At 46.4% G+C, this 21,188-nt stretch overlaps 3 protein-coding genes across 4 annotated transcripts; 1 reads left to right on the top strand and 2 right to left on the bottom strand.

Moving 5' to 3' along the window:
* Positions 1 to 7,427: 7,427 nt before the first annotated feature.
* LOC126987612 (uncharacterized) lies at positions 7,428 to 9,585 on the bottom strand. The gene is made up of 3 exons (XM_050844734.1): positions 9,428 to 9,585; positions 8,768 to 9,195; positions 7,428 to 7,929 (listed from the first exon to the last, which is right to left on the bottom strand). Exons 2-3 carry the CDS (start codon positions 9,182 to 9,184, stop codon positions 7,726 to 7,728), a joined length of 621 nt encoding a protein of 206 aa, XP_050700691.1. The 5' UTR covers positions 9,185 to 9,195; positions 9,428 to 9,585; the 3' UTR covers positions 7,428 to 7,725.
* Positions 9,586 to 10,845: 1,260 nt separating this feature from the next.
* LOC126987610 (probable transcription-associated protein 1) lies at positions 10,846 to 14,100 on the bottom strand. 2 transcript variants are annotated; one of them, XM_050844732.1, is made up of 3 exons: positions 13,780 to 14,100; positions 11,912 to 13,371; positions 10,846 to 11,555 (listed from the first exon to the last, which is right to left on the bottom strand). In XM_050844732.1, the coding sequence occupies exons 1-2, from the start codon at positions 14,098 to 14,100 to the stop codon at positions 13,078 to 13,080; spliced, it is 615 nt and encodes a 204-aa protein (XP_050700689.1). In that variant the 3' UTR covers positions 10,846 to 11,555; positions 11,912 to 13,077. The 2 variants fall into 2 exon arrangements, with proteins under 2 accessions (XP_050700689.1, XP_050700688.1); XM_050844731.1 differs by lacking the exon at positions 13,780 to 14,100 and having other exon boundaries at positions 11,912 to 12,520.
* A 190-nt stretch (positions 14,101 to 14,290) lies between these two features.
* Positions 14,291 to 15,381, top strand: LOC126987609 (uncharacterized). The gene is made up of 2 exons (XM_050844730.1): positions 14,291 to 14,758; positions 14,945 to 15,381. Exons 1-2 carry the CDS (start codon positions 14,291 to 14,293, stop codon positions 15,257 to 15,259), a joined length of 783 nt encoding a protein of 260 aa, XP_050700687.1. The 3' UTR covers positions 15,260 to 15,381.
* The last annotated feature ends 5,807 nt before the right edge of the window (positions 15,382 to 21,188 follow it).

The raw sequence follows: 21,188 nt of genomic DNA, 5'->3' as shown, positions 1-21,188 counted from the left end.
TACTGTCTTCCCTACTGATATAAAAATGCCTCCTTCCTGTCTTTCCTACTGATATAAAATGCCTCCTTCCTGTCTTCCTACTGATATAAAATGCCTCCTTCCTGTCTTCCTACTGATATAAAAATCCCTCCCTTCCTGTCTTCCCTACTGATAAAAATGCCTCCCTTCCTGTCTTTCCTACTGATATAAAAATGCCTCCCTTCCTGTCTTTCCTACTGATATAAAAATGCCTCCCTTCCTGTCTTTCCTACTGATATAAAAATGCCTCCCTTCCTGTCTTTCCTACTGATATAAAAATCCCTCCCTTCCTGTCTTCCCTACTGATATAAAAATCCCTCCCTTCCTGTCTTCCCTACTGATATAAAAATCCCTCCCTTCCTGTCTTCCCTACTGATATAAAAATGCCTCCCTTCCTGTCTTCCCTACTGATATAAAATGCCTCCTTCCTGTCTTCCTACTGATATAAAAATGCATCCTTCCTGTCTTCCCTACTGATATAAAATGCCTCCCTTCCTGTCTTCCTACTGATATAAAAATGCCTCCCTTCCTGTCTTCCTACTGATATAAAAATTCCTCCCTTCCTGTCTTTCCCACTGATATAAAAATGCATCCCTTCCTGTCTTCCCTACGGATATAAAATCCCTCCCTTCCTGTCTTACCTACTGATATAAAAATGCATCCCTTCCTGTCTTCCCTACTGATATAAAAATCCCTCCCTTCCTGTCTTCCCTACTGATATAAAAATGTATCCCTTCCTGTCTTCCCTACTGATATAAAAATCCCTCCCTTCCTGTCTTCCCTACTGATATAAAAATGTATCCCTTCCTGTCTTCCCTACTGATATAAAAATGCCTCCCTTCCTGTCTTCCCTACTGATATAAAAATGCATCCCTTCCTGTCTTCCCTACTGATATAAAAATGCCTCCCTTCCTGTCTTCCCTACTGATATAAAAATGCCTCCCTTACTGTCTTCCTACTGATATAAAAATGCCTCCCTTCCTGTTTTCCCTACTGATATAAAAATGCCTCCCTTCCTGTTTTCCCTACTGATATAAAATGCCTCCTTCCTGTTTTTCCTACTGATATAAAATGCCTCCTTACTGTCTTCCTACTGATAAAAATGCCTCCCTTACTGTCTTCCTACTGATATAAAAATGCCTCCCTTCCTGTTTTCCCTACTGATATAAAAATGCCTCCCTTCCTGTTTTCCCTACTGATATAAAAATGCCTCCCTTCCTGTCTTCCCTACTGATATAAAAATGCCTCCCTTACTGTCTTCCTACTGATATAAAAATGCCTCCCTTCCTGTCTTTCCCACTGATATAAAAATGTATCCCTTCCTGTCTTCCTACTGATATAAAAATGCATCCCTTCCTGTCTTCCTACTGATATAAAAATGTATCCCTTCCTGTCTTCCCTACTGATATAAAAATGCCTCCCTTCTTGTCTTCCCTACTGATATAAAAATGTATCCCTTCCTGTCTTCCCCACTGATATAAAAATGCCTCCCTTCCTGTCTTTCCTACTGATATAAAAATGCCTCCCTTCCTGTCTTCCCCACTGATATAAAAATGCCTCCCTTCCTGTCTTTCCCACTGATATAAAAATGTATCCCTTCCTGTCTTCCCCACTGATATAAAAATGCCTCCCTTACTGTCTTCCCTACTGATATAAAAATGTATCCCTTCCTGTCTTCCCTACTGATATAAAAATGCCTCCCTTACTGTCTTCCCTACTGATATAAAAATGTATCCCTTCCTGTCTTCCCTACTGATATAAAAATGTATCCCTTCCTGTCTTCCCTACTGATATAAAAATGTATCCCTTCCTGTCTTCCCTACTGATATAAAAATGCCTCCCTTCCTGTCTTTCCTACTGATAAAAATGCCTCCCTTCCTGTCTTCCCTACTGATATAAAAATGCCTCCCTTCCTGTCTTCCCTACTGATATAAAAATGCCTCCCTTCCTGTCTTCCCTACTGATATAAAAATGCCTCCCTTCCTGTCTTTCCTACTGATATAAAAATGCCTCCCTTCCTGTCTTTCCTACTGATACTGCTTTTATCTGGACGAAGGCAATACGAAGCCAGGAAGACAAGAGGAGTGGGAGGAGCAGTAGGAAAATATCGAGACACAGCGAAGAGCAGCGTCGTCGTAGGCTGGGCCGCTGGGAATCACCAAGCACTGCCTACTGCCCCCTGACACTTGCGGAACCCTGAGTGATTATCACGAAAAATGCGGACACAAGGATGAGTCTGCTGTTTGGTTTGAGGTCATGAGAATCAGGGGAGGGTAACAGATGAGAGAGAAGAGGGAGGATAGGGGGGCGGTGGGGGTCGAGAGGGTGAGTGGGTGGTGGTGGCGGAGAGAGGAGGGATGGCGGGGGAGAGGGAGGGAGGGTGGATGAGGAGAGGAGAGAAGGGTAAAGAAGGGGAGAGATGGAGAGGAGGAAGAAGGAAGGGGAATTAAAGATAAAGAACAGGACGACATAATTACAAAAATGTCTAAATGATTACGAAAAATGGAAATCTATATATACGTAGATGTTTAGAAAATACTGAACTTTTCTAAATATGCGCTTAAAACTAATTAATCTGCCTTACATTTATATTATTAACTATTACCTACACATTAGTTTCAACACGCTAGTTTTTTTTTTCTAGTTAGCTAATCTTGTGTGTGTGTGTGTGTGTGTGTGTGTGTGTGTGCTCGCTTCCATCCACTGCATTACCTCCTGCCTCCAGCATTCCTCCCTCCGTCACCCCCTCCTCCCCTTCCCCAGACAACTTCACCCTCCATTCTCTCTCTCGCCCCGTCCCCGTCCCCCTCTCTCGCTCCCCACCCTGGCAACCCACCAGGAAAAGCTGCCCACCTCACCCCCCCCCACAATGGCCCCTCCCGCCTCCGCCACCTACTCCACTTGACTCCACCCCCGCCACTGGCCCATATAAGGCCAGGTCAAGGGAGGTCACTATCACTACCGGGCTGACCTGTAACCACTAACATCGCCACCATGACGAGGATGACGCTGCTGACCGCGGTGTTGACGGTGCTGCTGGCTGGCCCTAACACGGCCGCCGCCTGGGAGGAGCCCGCCGCTCGGGAGCTGCCCGCCGCCCTCGCCGAAGCCTGCCCCCTAACCAGGATCGCCAACACCGTCACCGTCACTCTCACCGCCAGGGAACTCGTGATGGAGACGGAGTTGCAGGAATTGAGGACCGTCAACTTCAACACCGTCCTCATCACCTCCACCGCGGTCGTCACCTCGCCTGTCTGTGAGACCATACTCGCCGAGCCCGCGGCCGCGGACCCGGTATGGGACACCTACGTCGTCCCCTTCTTCGTCGAGGTCACCAAACAGGTCACCTCCACGTCCCACCAAACCATGACCCTCACGGAATGGATCCACACCACCTACACGTCCTCCGTCACCCCAACCGTCACGGAGCACACCACATACTTCGAGAAGGTTGCACATGACGTCACTGTGGGGACTTACCAGCACGAGACGCTGACGGATTTCGCCACCGCGACCCTCACGACCACCGCCACCGCCCTCACCACCAGCGTCTTCGTCGTCTGGTCGACGGTCACACTCACCATCACGGAGACGTTCAGCATGACGCGTTATCCAACGCTCACCTCCACCGTGCCCATCACAGAGACGTGGCCGACAACAATGACTGTGTGCGAGTCCACCTACTGGTGATCCGCGGGGCTCAGGCGATGCCCGCCACTGAACTTGTGTATTTTTTTTTCCTGGGTTAATGTAAAAAATATATCTTTATAGCCCGAGTTATGTTTCCATGTCCTTTTGCTTTATAACTGAACGATATAGTTATGGAATCGGTTTAGAAGCATCCAAGCAACGCCTGGTGACGTCATCATGGTCATGGCGTCTTGTCCCCGAGGGCTGCATGCATCTTGGACAAAGGAGATTCACAAAAAAAGGGTTTACGTTTCGAGCTCTAGCGACGAAACTACTGGGAGTAGGGAAATGTTATACATCATATTGGAAAGCACATTGTTTGGGCTAAAGTATTTGTTAAATAAGTTTTGAAATTCTCAGAAAATGAGTGAGTTTCAAGGTTGGCAACTTAAAAGTTTTTTTTCAGAGCCGTTATTTGCGAATTTATTAGATTTTTTACCCTTTCGAGTCGGTTTTTGAGCCCGTTCGCTTATTGAAAAATATAGCCCTTTCATTTTGCCGCCGATTGATAGCAAAAACATTTCTGTAGACCCTTAAATAAGAGAGTTATGGCGATTCGCACCAAAGCGGTTGATTTTCCAAAACTCGCGGGTTAATGACATGATCGCCGCAAAATCAAGAGTCCACCGTCCCTATTCAATGCACACCAATATAAAAATGCCTCCCTTCCTGTCTTTCCTACTGATACTGCTTTACTGCTTTTGTCTGGACGAAGGCAATACAAAGCCAGGAAGACAAGTGGAGCTGATAAATTGGCGGCGGCGGAGTGGGATCAGCAGTAGGAAAAGATCGAGACAGCGAAGAGCAGCGTCGTCGTAGGCTGGGCCGCTGGGAATCACCAAGCACTGCCTTCTGCCCCCTGACACCTGCAGAACCCCAAGGGATTATCACGAAAAATGCGGACACAAGGATGAGTCTGCTGTTTGGTTTGAGGTCATGAGAAGCCAGAGAGTTAGGTTGATTGTCATATGCTCCCGCCCCTCACACTAACTATTTCCAAAGGCCAAAAAAGGAGGTTAATCGAGTTCTAGTGAGTGTTCTTTTAGGTTCACGGTACAGAAGAAGGCTCAGACTACCACCAGGGTCATAAAAGTACCCCTGAAAATGCCCTAAGCTCCCACGAAAGACTAGTAAATTACGTGTTCTTGGGCGCAGAAATGTTTAAAAATATGGCCTTAGTCCCGACAGGCTAGCAACCAGTGCAATCCTTGGTTTTGGCCCCACATGTAATGAGGCTGTGCAGTTCTCTTTTATCGTTTGGTTCCTGCAACAAAGATAAGGAGGCCGCACACTCATCTCCACTATCTTCACCTAGCGATCACGGAATCAAAGAAAATATAGAAGAAAGATGAGGACTGCAATTCTCATGTATTATTTATGATGTATCCGGTCAAGATGAATAAGGAGGCCACATGTATTGCCGTCCTTTATGCCTAGCGAGCACGGAACCAGAGGAAAAAAAAAGGAGGAAATGTCATAAAAACACGCACAACGGCCTTCAACGGGTGGTAGAAAAGCTGTCTACGCAAGCATTACCAAACATCGCGAAACAAACTTAAAATAAAATCATCTAAAATATTATGATTGTGTAAGATGTATCCACGTGTTAGTGCAATCCCAAGGTCACACGCACCCAGCGGTTAGGCTTGCAGAATCCCCAACACAAGCGCAACACTTTTGATGAGTGAACACACCATTTGTTGAGAAAATGTTGCTCCGGGACCAACCTGGAAAGACCCTATGTTGAGAGGCGCCACCGTCACAACTTGTAACGTCAGATATAAACAACAGCTCGGTCAGAAGGTGGGACATCACAGACATCCTTCCATATTATTTGTCGTAACTCAACTCATACATTAGATAGGACATATTGGTTAACACCGTTAGACGCAGCAGTGATTGGAGAACTCGAATAGGTTTGTGAAAACTCAATAAAACAGAAACTAAATAAATAGTGACGAGTTGAACTTAAATAATTTATCCGTAAAGTTTATCCGTAAAGTTTATAACACATTTTCCATATAGCTATCATTTGCAGCGGCTAAGAAAGAAAGACTAATATAAACAATTCCATCTTATAGAGAAAAGCCTCCTGAACACGATGGTGTATACAGATTTTTCATAAAACCTCAAATAAGTGAAGCACGGAACTGTTTATAAAAACTTTTCACTTCATGAATCGTGCGCGCCGACGGGGTGGGTGCTGGCAAGGTGCTGGGAGTGGTCGCGTTGCCATGACAACCCTCGCCTCGCCTCGCTTGTCGTGTGGCCACTGGCCAGAGGCAACAGGCAGCAACGGGGTGCGTTCTGCCGAGGTCGTTGATGTTGGCCAACACCATACCAACATGATGTTGATACAGTGTTGACGGCGAAAATTCGCCTCTGGTCAGCCTGCCTCCCCCCCCCCCTCACCTCTCTCTGTCCGTCTGTTTGTTTAATTGTTGCTCCCCTATTCCCGCCTCCTCCCTCCATTCTCTCTCTCGTCCCGTTCCCCTCCCTCGCTCCCCACCCTGGCAACCCACCAGAACAATTTGCCCTACCTCGCACCCCCACAATGGCCCCTCCCGCCTCCCCCGCCACCACCTACCCCTTACACCATACTCTCTCGGGACACTCCACTTGACTCCACCCCCGCCACTGCCCCATATAAAGCCAGGTCAAGGGAGGTCACTGTCACTACCGGGCTGACCTGTAACCACTAACATCGCCACCATGACGAGGCTGACGCTGCTGACCGCGGTGCTGACGGTGCTGCTGGCTGGCCCTAACACGGCCGCCGCCTGGGAGCCCGCTGCCCGGGAGCTGCCCGCCGCCCTCGCCGAAGCCTGCCCCCTAACCAGGATCGCCAACACCGTCACCGTCACTCTCACCGCCAGGGAACTCGTGGTGGAGACGGAGTTGCAGGAGTTGACGACCGTCAACTTCAACACCGTCCTCATCACCTCCACCGCGGTCGTCACCTCGCCTGTCTGTGAGACCATACTCGCCGAGCCCGCGGCCGCGGACCCGGTATGGGACACCTACGTCGTCCCCTTCTTCGTCGAGGTCACCAAACAGGTCACCTCCACGTCCCACCAAACCATGACCCTCACGGAATGGATCCACACCACCTACACGTCCTCCGTCACCCCAACCGTCACGGAGCACACCACATACTTCGAGAAGGTTGCACATGACGTCACTGTGGGGACTTACCAGCACGAGACGCTGACGGATTTCGCCACCGCGACCCTCACGACCACCGCCACCGCCCTCACCACCAGCGTCTTCGTCGTCTGGTCGACGGTCACACTCACCATCACGGAGACGTTCAGCATGACGCGTTATCCAACGCTCACCTCCACCGTGCCCATCACAGAGACGTGGCCGACAACAATGACTGTGTGCGCGTCCACCTACTGGTGATCCGCGGGGCTCAGGCGACGCCCGCCACTGAACCGTCTCGATGCACACATTCGAGCAAGATTATATATTGTCCTTCAGTAACTAGTCAGTAACTTTAATATCCTCCCTATGTATTTTTTTTCCTTGGGCTGTTCAATGTAAAAAAATATATATTCATAACCCGAGTTATGTTTCCATGTCCTTTTGCTGTATAACTGAACGATAGTTATGGAATCGGTTTAGAAGCATCCAAAGAATTCCTGGTGACGTCATCATGGTTATGGCGTCTTGTCGCCGAGGGCTGCATGCACTTTGGAAAAAAAGATTCACAGGAATAGTAATAATAAATCTGAATTATTTATTTGAACGTCTAAACAGTTTGAGAAGGTAAGACAGGTAAGAATAATTAAAACTACAAATGCAAGCTCCCGTGACCTATTTCAACATTAAAACACCTGCATTTGTAAGTAAAAAAACCTGCATACCAACAGATACTTAAATACACGTGATTCACTAGTCATCGCTGAATGTATCCTCGTTTTCTTACACAGTGACCGAAGGATGAAGAGAGGGGGAACTGTGGCAGATTAAAACCATCCAAACCACGCCAAGAGCCACTCCTCACGACAGCTTTCACTCCTTGACCACAGAGGTGCTGGTGGGGCGGGGCAGCGTGCGGGTGTGTGTGCTGTATTCGGTGGTTACGTGGGTGACGGTGACGGTCCAGCCTGCTTTCGTCACCCAAGATCTCTGCGTCTCGATGAGAGGGGTGGTAAAAGTGACCAGCACGAGCTTAGTAATGGGTAGTGGCTTGGTGGTGAACGCCGTGTTGGTCACCTGTGGAAGGAAGGGAAAGAGGGTGAGGAGGCTGATGGTGCTGTGGTGAGCGGCTAGGTAGTGGAGATACAAGTAGTGGTTCTGGGATTCGGTAGTGATGGTGTGCTGAGTGATGTTCATGACTGAGGGCGACAGAGGTGGTGATGGTAGTGATTGTAATGGGGATAAGAGGGGACGAGATTGTGGTAAGAGGGATGATGGAGACTGTGGAGGTGACGTGGTGAGGGGTGACCGTCATGAGCTATTAATACCCCCCACACCCCACCCAGAACTACGCACACCCAATCACAACACACCCCACCCAGCAGTGAGCCCACCTATCCACCCAGTAACACCCCCCACATCCCACTCATGATTAACACACCCACCCACCTTTCAAGTCCACACAGGCCCATCCTCCACATCCGCACACACACCCATCCTCCTGTCATACCAACACACCGTACCCTCCTTGAACTATTACACCACACGATTTTTTTCTTCTTCTTATGTTATCCAATGTTACTGAATACAACTATTGGTCATTCTAAATAAAAGGGACCGATTAAAGATTACCACAAGTTGACTGACTAATCTGAGCTAAGGAACATAAACCTTGACTCACTGAAAAGCAGACCTAACCTCTTTAAAATATAATTATGTATTTAAGAATTTGTTTGGGAGGAGGGCAAGAAGTTTGAAGCCAGGATAGGAAGTAAAGTGAATCTGTTACCTAGTTACCTAATTACGCACACCTAATGTAATAATCAAATCACACCATACCTGCATATTAGTGAATTTGTTGTCTCGTTAACTAATCATCCATACCTTACGCAATAATCAAATCCTCACACCTTACCTGTAACACCTGCGGCTTCACCGTGTGGTAGACGAAGGTAGTGCTGTAGGAGGGCGGGTCTTGGTGGGTGGTGGTGATGCGGGGGAATCTGGGGGCGGGGTCCAGCTCCTCGTACTCCCACACCAGCGTCTCCACAGCAATGCAAGCAGTGTGTAACCGCGGGATCTGCCTCACCTCGCAATGGGGCTCGACAGGTGTTGGGGTGTAATCGATTAAGTTGCTTCTGTCTTCTGGCGCCAGCATGAACGAGGCGTGGGCGGGGCTGGGGGCGTGGGGGAGGACCAACAGCATAGCCACACCCGCCACCAGGGACACTTTGCATTCATGGACGCCGACAGTCATTGTTTGGAGTCGCTTTCTTGCCGCTTTTGTCACGTTCAGCAGGCAACGGTTCTCTGATGAAGGAACTTTTTTCATCTGTTTAGTCACTGTAATGTAATAAAAGTATATGGTGAGACTTGGTGGCTTCCCAGAACTACTGTGACCCATATATCAATTAAAGTGATAAATAACTGGTGTTCAAAAGCTTCCAGCCGTGGGTTAGCGTCTACATCAAACCTGAAACAAAACATTGCTCGTGAATATAAAGAATGACATGAGCACAGATATGACTTACCTTAAAAGTCAGAAATTTCCGCAAGATTATCAATACAGCCTCACACGAGTCACCGCCGCCTTCAGTCCGTAAAGCAAGGAATGGAGGGGACGGAGGGGAAGCACCAGATGGGCGAGTGTGGTCCTGCCCGGCCGGCGAGTGGGCGGCCAGCTTGTTCACTGATGAGTAGCGAGCAACGAGGCACCGCTGGTGCCGCGAATGAAACAACAGCACCAGTTCTGCTTACCAAAATCGACCCACTTGATACTCGGATTAGTCCCGAAGCTTCAGGATTCCAGCAAGCTCGAAATCTCACCCATTTTAAGTTTGAGAATAAATTATGTTGAGGACCATTCGCTTTACCAGATGAAATTGCACCGTCGAATTTTTTTTTATCAGTTTTCTCGCAGATTTATGAGCTTTAGTTCAGATTTGTATTTTGTTATATCATTGGTCTATTATCAATTATATTCCATTTTTACAGCCCTCAACAGATAACCTTTTTAAGGGGGTACCACGGGCCTTGGCCCGTAGCAGGGTACCGACTGCCGAAAGACCGACTCTATCGGCTGACAGCCGGGCCGACTAAGTCGGTCTGTCGACGAGGAATGTCGTGTCTGATAAATATGCTGTTTATCGTGATACTTGATGTGTTTACGAGAGTTGGTCAAGGTGAGTCGCTCTATGCATGTTGCAATGTGTTTTTACTGGTAAATGAAATTGTAAACATGAGCACAAAGTGTTCAGCCTTTGTTCTGTATTCGTCGTTAACAACTTGGCGATAAGTTCTTCCCACGTGTGTATGGCCACGTACGACTTCTAGTGCGATAGAACTGCTGATTAAGGAGGGAGCAGTCTTTAAACAACAACAGTATATTTGTAATGTGAGGGTTATTTTTCTAGTAATCACACCAATGCGTGTTCCCCAACAGGACAACCATCACACCAAGGAGACTATATGATTTAAAATAGTCTCCATGCAACACACACACACACACACGAGTATGCCACTAATAGTTATATACATGAAAAACCAACGAACCTTTGAGGAAAAAATGCATTGAATATTTCATCTTTCTTTCCCTTCGCCTCCTTCAGCACTTTTTTTTGTCTCCGTCACCTTCCCTCTAACGTGTGCACGCCCAACCTTTACAGAGTTAATTCTCCTTTTAATAATTTCTTATTCTGCCGGTTTACACCACTTCTTTTCGCAAACTAATTCATTTTTCCTCCTAATAATGTCCCTTCCACTTCCTACGCAGAGTTGTGGACGCAGTGGGAAACGAGCCAAGCACGGCTGTATGCAATGATTCTTTAGACACGGACTTGTAAATATAAAACGAAATTGTCCATTAAAGATGTTGAACCGTTTTTTTTTTTTTTATGATTCTCATAAATCAACACTTAACATTCCAATAAAGTACATGGTAAAGAAGGAGAGAAGCGTGGAGCTTCCACGCGTAATAAGGTTCTAAAATGCATGTTTCCATCTTTTTTTTATTTCTACCAGCGATCACAGGTGAAGGTCCTTCAGAAAAGGACAAAGCACTACCTTACACAGTAAAATATCAGTAAAATGTCAAAGGAACAAAAAAAAGTGCATGATTGAAAACATGAGAAGTATGGTAACAAATACAATCAGAGCACCGTAGTCGTGACTAATAAAAATAAACAGTCTAAAACAGCTGATCTATCTATAACTAAAACATTCTTCCCGTCCATCCTCCCCTTTAAAAGGTCTCATTACACACTCGTCCCACTAAAACCTAAAAATCCTCTCTTAAAATCAAGTCACCGCTCCCCGGATGCCTCGTTTACATGCCCTGATCATTACCACCGCGTCACGCACCGCTGCTCCACCCTCGAGCCCCGCGTCACGGTGAGGGTGGTGGTGGAGGTGCTCGTGGCGTACAGCTTGTATAGTGTCGTGGTGGCGGTACTTTTCAGGAGGACGTCCACGGTGGAGGTAACGCCGCCCCTGGGCCTCGCAGTTACCGTCACAGTAGACGTGCATGTGGGGATCATCTTGACGCCCGTGATGGTCAAAGGCGTCCTCTGATACAGCTCCTGGTGGGCCAACTTGTTCACCGTCATGGTTCTGGCGATGGATAACTCCGCCTGGGTTGTGCTGGTGCTGGTGACGATGTGAACGACGGTGGTGGTGACGGGGAACGGCATCATCTTCGTGAACACCTGAGGGAGGGAAAGGAAGGGGAAGGAAGGTGTCTTAGGATCACCGAAACCAAACAAATGTCAAGTGTTCCTAGAGATGAAAACTTACGATTCTAGTCAGTTAAGCGCCTGGAGATTGATTCCTAGATACGTATTATATACCAACAGATGACCAAAACAAAAATTACAACAGGTAAACATCCTACAAGCCATTTAAACGCATCATCAACTCACCCGATGTGTTTAAATGTCTAGTAGGATCATTAGCTGTTCTAACTCTAAGGCCAAATAAAATATAATACAAACGAATAGACCAAAAAAGACTCCAACCTCAAGACCCAAATATTACACATAAAAAATAGTGGAGCGAAACAAACCTGCGGGATATCGACGGTAACACGCTGAAGGACGGTGCTTGTTACATAGGCGGTCGTTGGAGTCTCTTCCGTGATAAGAATCTCCTGCCCTTGATGCGTCGTTATGTTGATTTCCTTGGTGGAGAAAATGGTCTCCGTGCTTGGGAATGTCGAGGTCACTAGTTGGATATCGTCAAGGGTGTGGAAGATCGTGACATGGATGGCCGGCTGCAGGGAAGGGCACGCGGGGGAGGAGGAGGGAGAGGAGGAATGTAAGGCATGGGGAGTTAGGAAAACCGTCAGTAGTAGAAGCTGTTGAAAGAAAGACATGATGGAGTCCACTCTTGCTGGGTCGAGGGACTGGAGGATAAGCTTGGTTTGGATGAAGGGAGTGCGCGTTGCCCCCTTGTGCTTGGAGTGAAAAGAACAAGTGGAAGGAGAAGAACGGAGTATAGAGCCTCCTTTGACCACCTGACCCAAACTGCTTCACACTTGCTTGTCCGCTAGATTGGAACGGACGATCAGCTACGGAGAATGTATGTTTGGTTTCTTCATGGATTCGAAGCAGTGTGGAAGTTTCATGACTCACACCAATAAGGGACGAGGGACCGACAAACAAGGAGACATCTATTCCCCAGTTCTCGAGTAAATAACTGTTTTGATCCAAATGTCATTAATTAACAAAGGATACATATTTTTCCTCAACCTTTTAATTTCAGAGTTAGGTGAAGAGTTTTCTTGTACAGTTGGTTCAGTTTCAGAGGAAGAAGATATCTCACCGATTCAAGTTTCCCTAGCCGTAGATGAAATTTATCGTATCAAAATAATCAAATCTCCATCGCCTCTTTCGTAACAAGGCTTAGACACCAGCGTTAAGACCAAGGTTACGACGGCCGACGATGACTGGTGGCTTAAATTCGATAACACTGCAACAGCTTGCTCGTATAATCACCAAGGCCTTCCATCAACCCTCAGATATCCACAACTGGGCAATAATGAAAAATCACTCCAGGTTCTGATCCTTCTAATTAAAACAATGAACACAAGGCAGAATAAAACGAATAGAATGAAGACATGATTATTTGCAGACAATTGGCAAACTCCAGAAAACATACACTATGGTATTTACGAACACACACACACACACACACACACACACACACACACACACACACACACACACACACCTATTTAATGAATAACTCAGCAGGACAGACAGTGTAAGTTATAATGTTGGTGACTATGCGTGTTAGGGGAGACACCGCGGCTGTCCTGCTGATCACCATTGTCCGACTCTCCACCACTGTCTCCACCGGCGCAGGGGGCAGCGGCGGAGGGTCGAGGTTGGTGGTGGCGTGACGGTGACGCGTGGCCGTGGTGGTGGTGAGGGCCGTGGTGGTGAGGGTGACCGGCCACAGCACAGGCGTCACCTGCGTCACCGTGAGCGTCTTGTGGGTTGTCACCACCGAGGTCACGAACACCTGGAAAACACCTGTGCTCTAGAATTCCTCATCGGAGAGGGAAGAGGCAAGGAGTGTTTTTCTGTTTTATCGCACGGCCATTACAATATCAATCAGATACTTTATAATAATTATATTAATTGCTTCTGCTTGTTCTTGGATGCATGAGCAACAAGTGGCACGATGTAAGTGCAAGAATGCAGGACAAAGTTAACATTTACCTCATTGCTCACACTGACAGCTAATAATATGAACAAAAGTTAAGTAAATTACACGAAAGTTAACATTTAAAGAACTGATTGCATTAAGACAAAAGCGATATTTAGGAATAATACAAAGAGATATGTGGAAAATATTACAAAATACTTTATTACGAATGTTCAGCAGGAAAACAAACGAGAATTAATAGCCTGGCAGTGCAACGCTTACCTCGATGGTGGAGGTATTCACGGAGAGGTTACGGATCAGGCAAGTAGTGGAGGTGAGGGTGGCAGTGGTGGTGGTGGTGGTGGTACTCGTGTAGGTGGAGAGACGGATCGTAGGGAGAGGTTTTTCGGCCACCTCTATCACAGGCACAGTCACAAATTTCGTGTGCTCGCGCACTACGTTAGCCATTGGACACACCACCCTCGGCTCCTCGGCCCCGGCACATGCTGCGTGTAGGCAGCAGGAGAGGAGCGTTGCCGCCACCGCCACTGAGAGGGGCATCTTCGCCGCCGCCGCTTCAGCCGTGCTCAGGAGCAATATCATAGCTTAGGTGAAGACTCCTTGACGAACGAGAGGGAACTACTACATCACTCCACCCTTCTCCCCTCGTCACCTCACTCCTGGCCTCCACACGAAAGTCCTCGCCTCTCAAAACCCGCTGAAATCAACCACATACTCTAGACAGAGATGCTCGTCTCCTCGTGTCCTTTAGACGTCCTACTTGAATCACTTCATGTCCTGCAGCTTCAGTTGCTGCTCTCGCGCAGTGGTTCTTGGCTTCGAGTTCAGCTCACGCATGCGCTTTGCTCTTCCCGTTACACACCCGTGGCTTCCATGCCAGAAAGAGAAACATTGCTGTCTGGTCTGTTATCCCAAGACGATGCTCCGTCATGGTTTCTTTTTCCTTCACGTCCTGCTCGTCATGGGCGTGACTCTCAGTGCTGGCGGCACCGTCTCGTGCATCCCACACACCTACACGCAAGACGTTACACACACCAGCATCGTCTCCGTCACTAGCCTCATTAATTCCTTCCGCCCCTTCGGCGGCGGCAGCCAGGACGTGACCTTCACCCAGACCAACACCGTGTGGACGACGACGACCACGACTCTGGACCAGAAGGACCACCCGCCGCCCGTCGTCCTCACCAGCACCACACGCCTCGTCTCCACCGCCCACGTCACCGTCACCCACACCGTTCAGGTCTTTGGTTCTTTACTTTTGTTACTTCATCGTATGGTATTAATTATTTAGTTTAACTTACATTGTGTCTCTTTGTAAGTAAAAATATCAGATAGGCGCTATATGACCTCAGCGACAGGATTTTTATTATCAACCATTATTTTACTTCTTATTTTATTAACATTCATCAATCACTCACCTTCCCAGGTCCCATCCACCTCCACCATCACCACCACCGTACTCCGCACCACGCTGGAGGTCACCACGATGGCCATCACCCACTCAGCCAGCCTCCCCTTTCCCCCCCGACACACCCACACAGACCCCGCCACACCCCCCATCACCATGACGCAGCCCCCGCCCCCGCCCGCGCCCACCCTCACCCTCATCTCGTGGGTCACCAGCCACATCACCGTCACCCCAAGCCTGCCCCCTCCCGAGGTCGTCACCACCACCCGGTCCTCCACCGTGACGTTCTGCGATGCGCCCCACACCACCATCGTGACCCCTGTCGTGAACTAGTGGGCCAGGGGTCGAGGCGCCACTCAGAGGTGCTTGTGGGCAGAGTTGGGAAAGTTTTGTATCGTTCTTTGACAATACGTATATACAGTGATAGAAGTTATTAATAAATGTTAATTCTAGGGTGGCTTGATTTCATTTCTTCCTTTAGTAAATTGTTAGGGTTTACCATCAAAGTCACTCTTTCCACGCATTCACAGAAAATGAGTAGTTTAACAGGTACTATGATAAATATAAGATCATCATTATATATTGCAGATATTTATTGAGTTCGTTGTAACATGGGGGAAACTAGTGAATACTGAAGGTACTAATTAAAATCTCGTTAGAATGAAATGAAAATCACCATTGACATGATAATAAAATGACATAAGAGAAACACTAACTAACAGGGCTACATATCACCCCCCCAAAAGTTATAATTGACATAGCTTCCATATACTACTACTACTACTACTACTACTAATGGTATTAAAACTATTCACTCCGCCACAATTCTCATCACGGTGACCACTATTATGCATCACCTCCTGCCTCTAAACTCGGCAACGATTGTGAGCAGCAGCTTCGACAGCATTAAACGAATACAGCAATACCCTCGCGAACCAACCCCGGACCAACACACTCAGTCAAGGGGTTCAACGAGGCCTGTGCAACGAGGCAAGGAGAAAACACACACCGAAGACCGATCACCTCCACTCCGCCTCCACCTCTCGCCACGTCACGTCTGCACCTATCACCCAAGGAGGTTTATTCAGTCTTCAACAGGCACCAACTCCGCCATGTCTACTTTCAAACTAAGCCTCGTGTGTCTCGTCTTGATGGTGGTGCTGTCTGGAGGGAGAACGAGTGACGTCATCCTGAAACCCACCTGCCTGCCTCAGGAGTTGTTTGTGGACATCACGACAACCCTGGCAACGTTCATTCCGAAAACCCTCACGTCCTACGTCTTCGCCACCCACACCCCGACCTTCACCCTGACGAACACGGTATTTACTCGGCCGGTGCTGACGCGTTGGCAGCACGTAACATTGACTCCCCTGCCTCAGTTCGTCACACGCACCACCTACTTGCCCCTCACGACTCTACACGAAGTCGAGGCAACATTCACCAAAACCTTCGTATCGACATTAACCGTCAACGTGCTGCACACGAGGGAGGACCCGGATAGCACCGTCACTATCACCTCCGTCACCACCTTCACCAAGGTCGTCGAAGTCACCCAGAGCCAAGCGACCAGGACCTCGGCAGTGGTCCCTACTACCTCTTTGGACATGTGACTTTTTATATGGATGAAATTCACTGTGTGGAACCAGAAGGTGTCAGGTGTTAGAAACAGGAAAGCTGCCCTTCCGAGGAGGACATTAGTGACGCCCTGGCACACCTGAACCAGACGGCCGCCGCCTCCCTCGCCCACTGCTCCACGAGGGGCGGCTGACGCACCTGGAGGCTCGTTTAGCTTTTTATTTACCTTTTAAGAAAGTTGTGTTTTTAGCGTTTTAGCTCTCCGCCGTATGGAAATAAACTTCCAATCATTGTGTATCAGTGTAGTACCATTAAATATTTATGAAAATATGTAAATATGGAAAGAAATCCTTGATAATGGCTTACGCTGCTAGTATTTTTCTCAACGCTTTCATTTACTGGTGCAAAAAGCAGAACATCCTTGCATTACAAACTACTGGCTAAAGAAAGGAACCAACGCCTGAGCACCGGAACACCGAAGGAGCAAATCGCTGGTAAGTTTTATCAAACCATCGGCGCCATAAGACCTTAAATATTGCGGAGCTTATTTTTGATTGCTAAGCCATCCTGTCTACCAATCACTGTGACTTGTTGCTGCAGGGCGGGCTGTTAAACTAAACGATAGTACTACACTCCTTTACGTACGAGTGAATAGGTAGACTTTCTAGTGGTTCTGCTATTACGAGCATAACTAGAAAGACAAATTCCATACAAAAAAGTAAGAGCACTCGGGACGACAGATAAGATAGAGCATAATGATTATAGAACGAAAACAATATTTCTTTAAGCAACCCCTGCCGTCTGCTTCTCAAGATTCGCCTCCTCTCTTTTCTCCTCCAGCTGTTACGCCTCGTCACGGTCTCCCTCGCCTCCTTTCGTTTTCTTTTATCTGGAATCAACACTTCCAACCTTCAGGGCGATAAAAGGAGGTAATAAGGAGAACATAAATGAACCGAAACTTCTTCAAACTAATCTCATTCTTCCTCTTTCATCCTTGTCCTTCACGTATCCTCGACACCCTCTTTCTCCTCCCCTTCCTCTTTCCCTCTGTCTTCTTCTAAAACTCTCCGCGTCCACCAACCCTTTTCGCCCCATCATTTTTCCATCACGCAATGTTTTCTTTACGTTTTCTTCTCCACGCTTTTTCTCACTCAGTCCTCCACTCTCCTCCTAACATCTGATCCTCTTCTTCCTCTTCCTTGCCACCCATTAAGCCCCTTCTTTCAATACTCTTCCTCCTTTTTCTCATTTTTCAATCCTCACAATCTCTTTTTAATTCCAAGACTGATGTGTTTTCTCTTCTCTGCTTGCTGGCTTTCTCCTCCTAAACTTTCATCTTCCTTTCCTCCTCCTCTTCCTTTTTTCTCCTTCACCCACCGTCTTCCTCTTAATCCAGTTCTACATAACTCCCAGTTCTAAAATCTGACCATCTTTCTTTACTTTCCTCATCTTTTTTCTCCTCTCCTTCACCCATCGTCTTCCTCTTAATCCAGTTTTACATTACCCCCAGTTCTCAAATCTCACCATCTTTCTCTCCTCATTCTCCTCCTCCTCCTTCTCCTCCTCCACCCACCTTCCTTCTCTCACTCCAGCTTTCCATCATCCCAATTCTCATCATCCAAGTCCCGCACGGCCACATTTTCCCTTCTGCTTGCTTTCCTATCCTAACATCTCACCAGTTTCCTTTATCTCCCTCCCTCCTTCCCCTTCCACCTCCTCCCCACCCACCACAGCTCCTTACCCCTCTCTCTCTCTCTCCCTTCTTCCACACTGACGAGGGGAAGACGCAGGTCCTCCAATTTATATGTTAATGTCCCCGGCGACACTTTGGAAGGTAAATAATCGCTTAAATCTTATCTCGGCATCAGTCAGTTTTTCCTCGTGGTTATCTTTTGGTTTTTCTTTCCTTCGCTTTTTAACTACGCTCAACTCTTTATCTTTCATTCTCTCTCTCTCTCTCTCTCTCTCTCTCTCTCGTTGTTGATGAAGTTGCATGTTGACAGGATGGGAATATTAGTGGTTCGCCATGCAGAAAAATCGGCGTGTTTAATATCCATAATTTACTCAAGAGCCGCATGCAGATAATGAAGTGATTGATTGACTACGTAATTACTGATGGTTAAGGCGATGATTTAATTGTCTGTCGATCCACCCCCAAAATAATTACGAGACGAGACAGTAATTGCTTCGGTTGTCGATGAGTCGTAAAATACCTTGATGGGGGATGTGTACGAGGAAACGAGGTCGTAAAATTAATAAAAAAAAATCGATAAATATTAAGGTTCTCAAGGATACGATAAAGTTACATTGATAAAGTTGTAAAAATAAGGTAAAATAAAAATTGGGTTTCTCAAGGATACGATAGTTAAATGGATGAAACTGTAGAAATAAAATACAAATAAAATACAAATTGTGCTTCTCTAGGATACGATAACGTTATAATTGGATAAAGTTGTAGAAATAAAATAAAGTAAAAAAAATAGGTTTCTCCAGGATATGAGAAAGTTAAATAGATGAAGTTTGATGGATTGTAAAGTGTAAGGAAGGCAGTGTTGTTGATTTTATAAGACCAGGAACCTTTGAGAAGTAGGAACTGCAGCTAAGTGGGTAATTTAAATGTCTTGTTTGATGTTAGAAGTTGTAAAGAGATTTATTTGTTAGAAGAAAACGTCGAGGAAACTTTAAACAGGTCCTTCATTTTCTTTCTCTTCCTTTCTTTTTCTTTCTTTTTTCTTACTCCTTTTTCTTCTTTTCTTCCATCCATCCATTCTCTTAATATTAGTTTTTGAGTCATTTCCTTTTTATCTCCTTGTTTTCTTTTCTTCCTTCTTTTTTTTCATTCATTCATTCACTCATTTCTTCATTCGCGTTTCATTTTTTGTTTTGCTGTTTCCTTTTTATCCATCTCTCTCTCTCTCTCTCTCTCTCTCTCTCTCTCTCTCTCTCTCTCTCTCTCTCTCTCTCTCTCTCTCTCTTTACTTGGGGGCGGGTTGGAGTATCCCTTTGCTTACTCCGTACACACAGACGCTTCCGAGGCGGCTGGGAGACAAACAGGACAACAGCGTGACAAACAGGTGTGCCGGGGGGGGGGGCGGGGGAGAAGGGGGGGGAGTGTGGCGTCAGGTGAGCCGGGCAGGTGTCAGGTTAAGGAGGGCAAGATTTCATATGGTGGGGAGGGAAAAGGCGCGGCAGTGTTTGTGTGCGTGTGTGTGTGTGTGTGGGGGGGGGGGGGGTGAGTGGGTGTTTTGTTTTTTTCCTTTTCCTTGTCTGGTTTGATTATATATGTGTTTGCTATGTTTGTGAATGAATGTTTTGCCTGATACTTGTGCTACATTGTATGATTTCCATCTATCTATATATTTATCTAACTTTCTATGTGTTTGCTATGCTTGTGAATGACGTAAGTAATTGGTCGGTAGAAAAGAAGATACGTAAGTAAGTTGGTAGTTGATGACCAGGTAAGTAGTTCAAGGTAAGTCGTTAGATAAGTAGGTAGGTAAGGAGAGAGGTAGGCCTAAGTAACTTCAAGGAGATAGGTGACTTCAAGGGGTGGTGGGGGAGAGGAGAGTTTTATTTATGCATTCTACTGACCAAACAAGAACAGATGATTCAGAGGCAAACAAACCTTGATATACACTATGGAGTTTACGGGTGGGCGTGTACACAGACGGGTGACAAAGGAGGAAGGGATGGCGGTGATCTCAGTGGTGCCTGCTCAATGTTCCTGGCTGATGCGACGGATTACGCGCAAACACTTGAGCTGATTGCAATACGAGGAGACGGAATGGGAGAAGAGGATTCGGAAGAGGCGGAGAATGGGAAAGTGAAATGAAAATAATGAAAAAGGAAAGAAAAACAGGAATGAGAGGGGGAATGCAAGAGGATTCGGATGACGCGGAGAATGGGAAAGCGAAATGAAAATAATGAAAAAAGAAAGAAAAGCAGGAATGAGAGGGGGAATGCAATGAGTGGGATATGATTTAATTTGCATAGTATTAATGGAGGAAGAATGAAAACCAAAATCAGAAGGATAATGAAGAAAAAAAGGAAGGGCGAAGAGAAATACAGAAAAGAAGAGAAAACATACAAACAGAAGGAAACAAGAAAAGAGAGAAGTAGAGGAGTAGAAGGCAAAAAAGGAAGAGAAGGAGAACACAGTAAACATGATTGAAACAGAAGGAAATAAAATAAAAGAGAAGTAGAGGAGTAGAAGAAAAAAGGGAAGAGAAGGAGAACACGCAATTGTTTTCATTAATACAAAAAAAAAAAAAAAAACACTACAAGAGGAGATGGAGGAGTAGAAGACAGAAGAAGGAGGAAAAGAAGCACTATAGTAAAAAGCAGTGAAGTTAAGAAAAAAAAAAAGACAGAAGGAATGAAAGTAAAACATTCCTTGCTAAATCATAGACCAAAACAATACAAACTCTACATGATAAGTAAGTGGAGGATAAGTACGGAGTCAGTAGGAAGATTGAGAACTAGCATAAGGCAGTGAATAAGACAGCATTGATAAAGGAAGAGGGAGAAAAATGAGGAGAGAAAGCGTTATCTCATCTATCAAAAATACCACAAACAGACAAGACACACATACCTCTGGAAACTCTGGAAGGAAAGACAAAGAGTTCAGAAGACTTAAACACAGGTGCAAAATCAGTGGAAAAAAATAGATGTCACGTGGAAACTGAAG

The sequence above is a fragment of the Eriocheir sinensis genome, chromosome 65 (assembly GCF_024679095.1).
Source record: "Eriocheir sinensis breed Jianghai 21 chromosome 65, ASM2467909v1, whole genome shotgun sequence".
NCBI classification, from domain to species: domain Eukaryota; kingdom Metazoa; phylum Arthropoda; class Malacostraca; order Decapoda; family Varunidae; genus Eriocheir; species Eriocheir sinensis.
Note: the sequence above shows the minus strand (reverse complement) of the source record. Positions and strands in the feature narration are given on the sequence as shown.

Bases quoted from the DNA above. Each gene is read 5' to 3' on its own strand.
- LOC126987612 (XM_050844734.1), bottom strand. From the start codon at position 9,184: ATGAAAAAAGTTCCTTCATCAGAGAACCGTTGCCTGCTGAACGTGACA. The intron at 7,930-8,767 runs GTAAGGTGTGAG...TTCCTTCCACAG, and splicing joins TGAAGCCGCAGGTGTTACAG to GTGACCAACACGGCGTTCAC.
- LOC126987610 (XM_050844731.1), bottom strand. From the start codon at position 12,220: ATGTCTTTCTTTCAACAGCTTCTACTACTGACGGTTTTCCTAACTCCC. The intron at 11,556-11,911 runs GTTTGTTTCGCT...TCCCTCCCTCAG, and splicing joins TTACCGTCGATATCCCGCAG to GTGTTCACGAAGATGATGCC.
- LOC126987609 (XM_050844730.1), top strand. From the start codon at position 14,291: ATGTCCTGCAGCTTCAGTTGCTGCTCTCGCGCAGTGGTTCTTGGCTTC. The intron at 14,759-14,944 runs GTCTTTGGTTCT...TCACCTTCCCAG, and splicing joins CCGTCACCCACACCGTTCAG to GTCCCATCCACCTCCACCAT.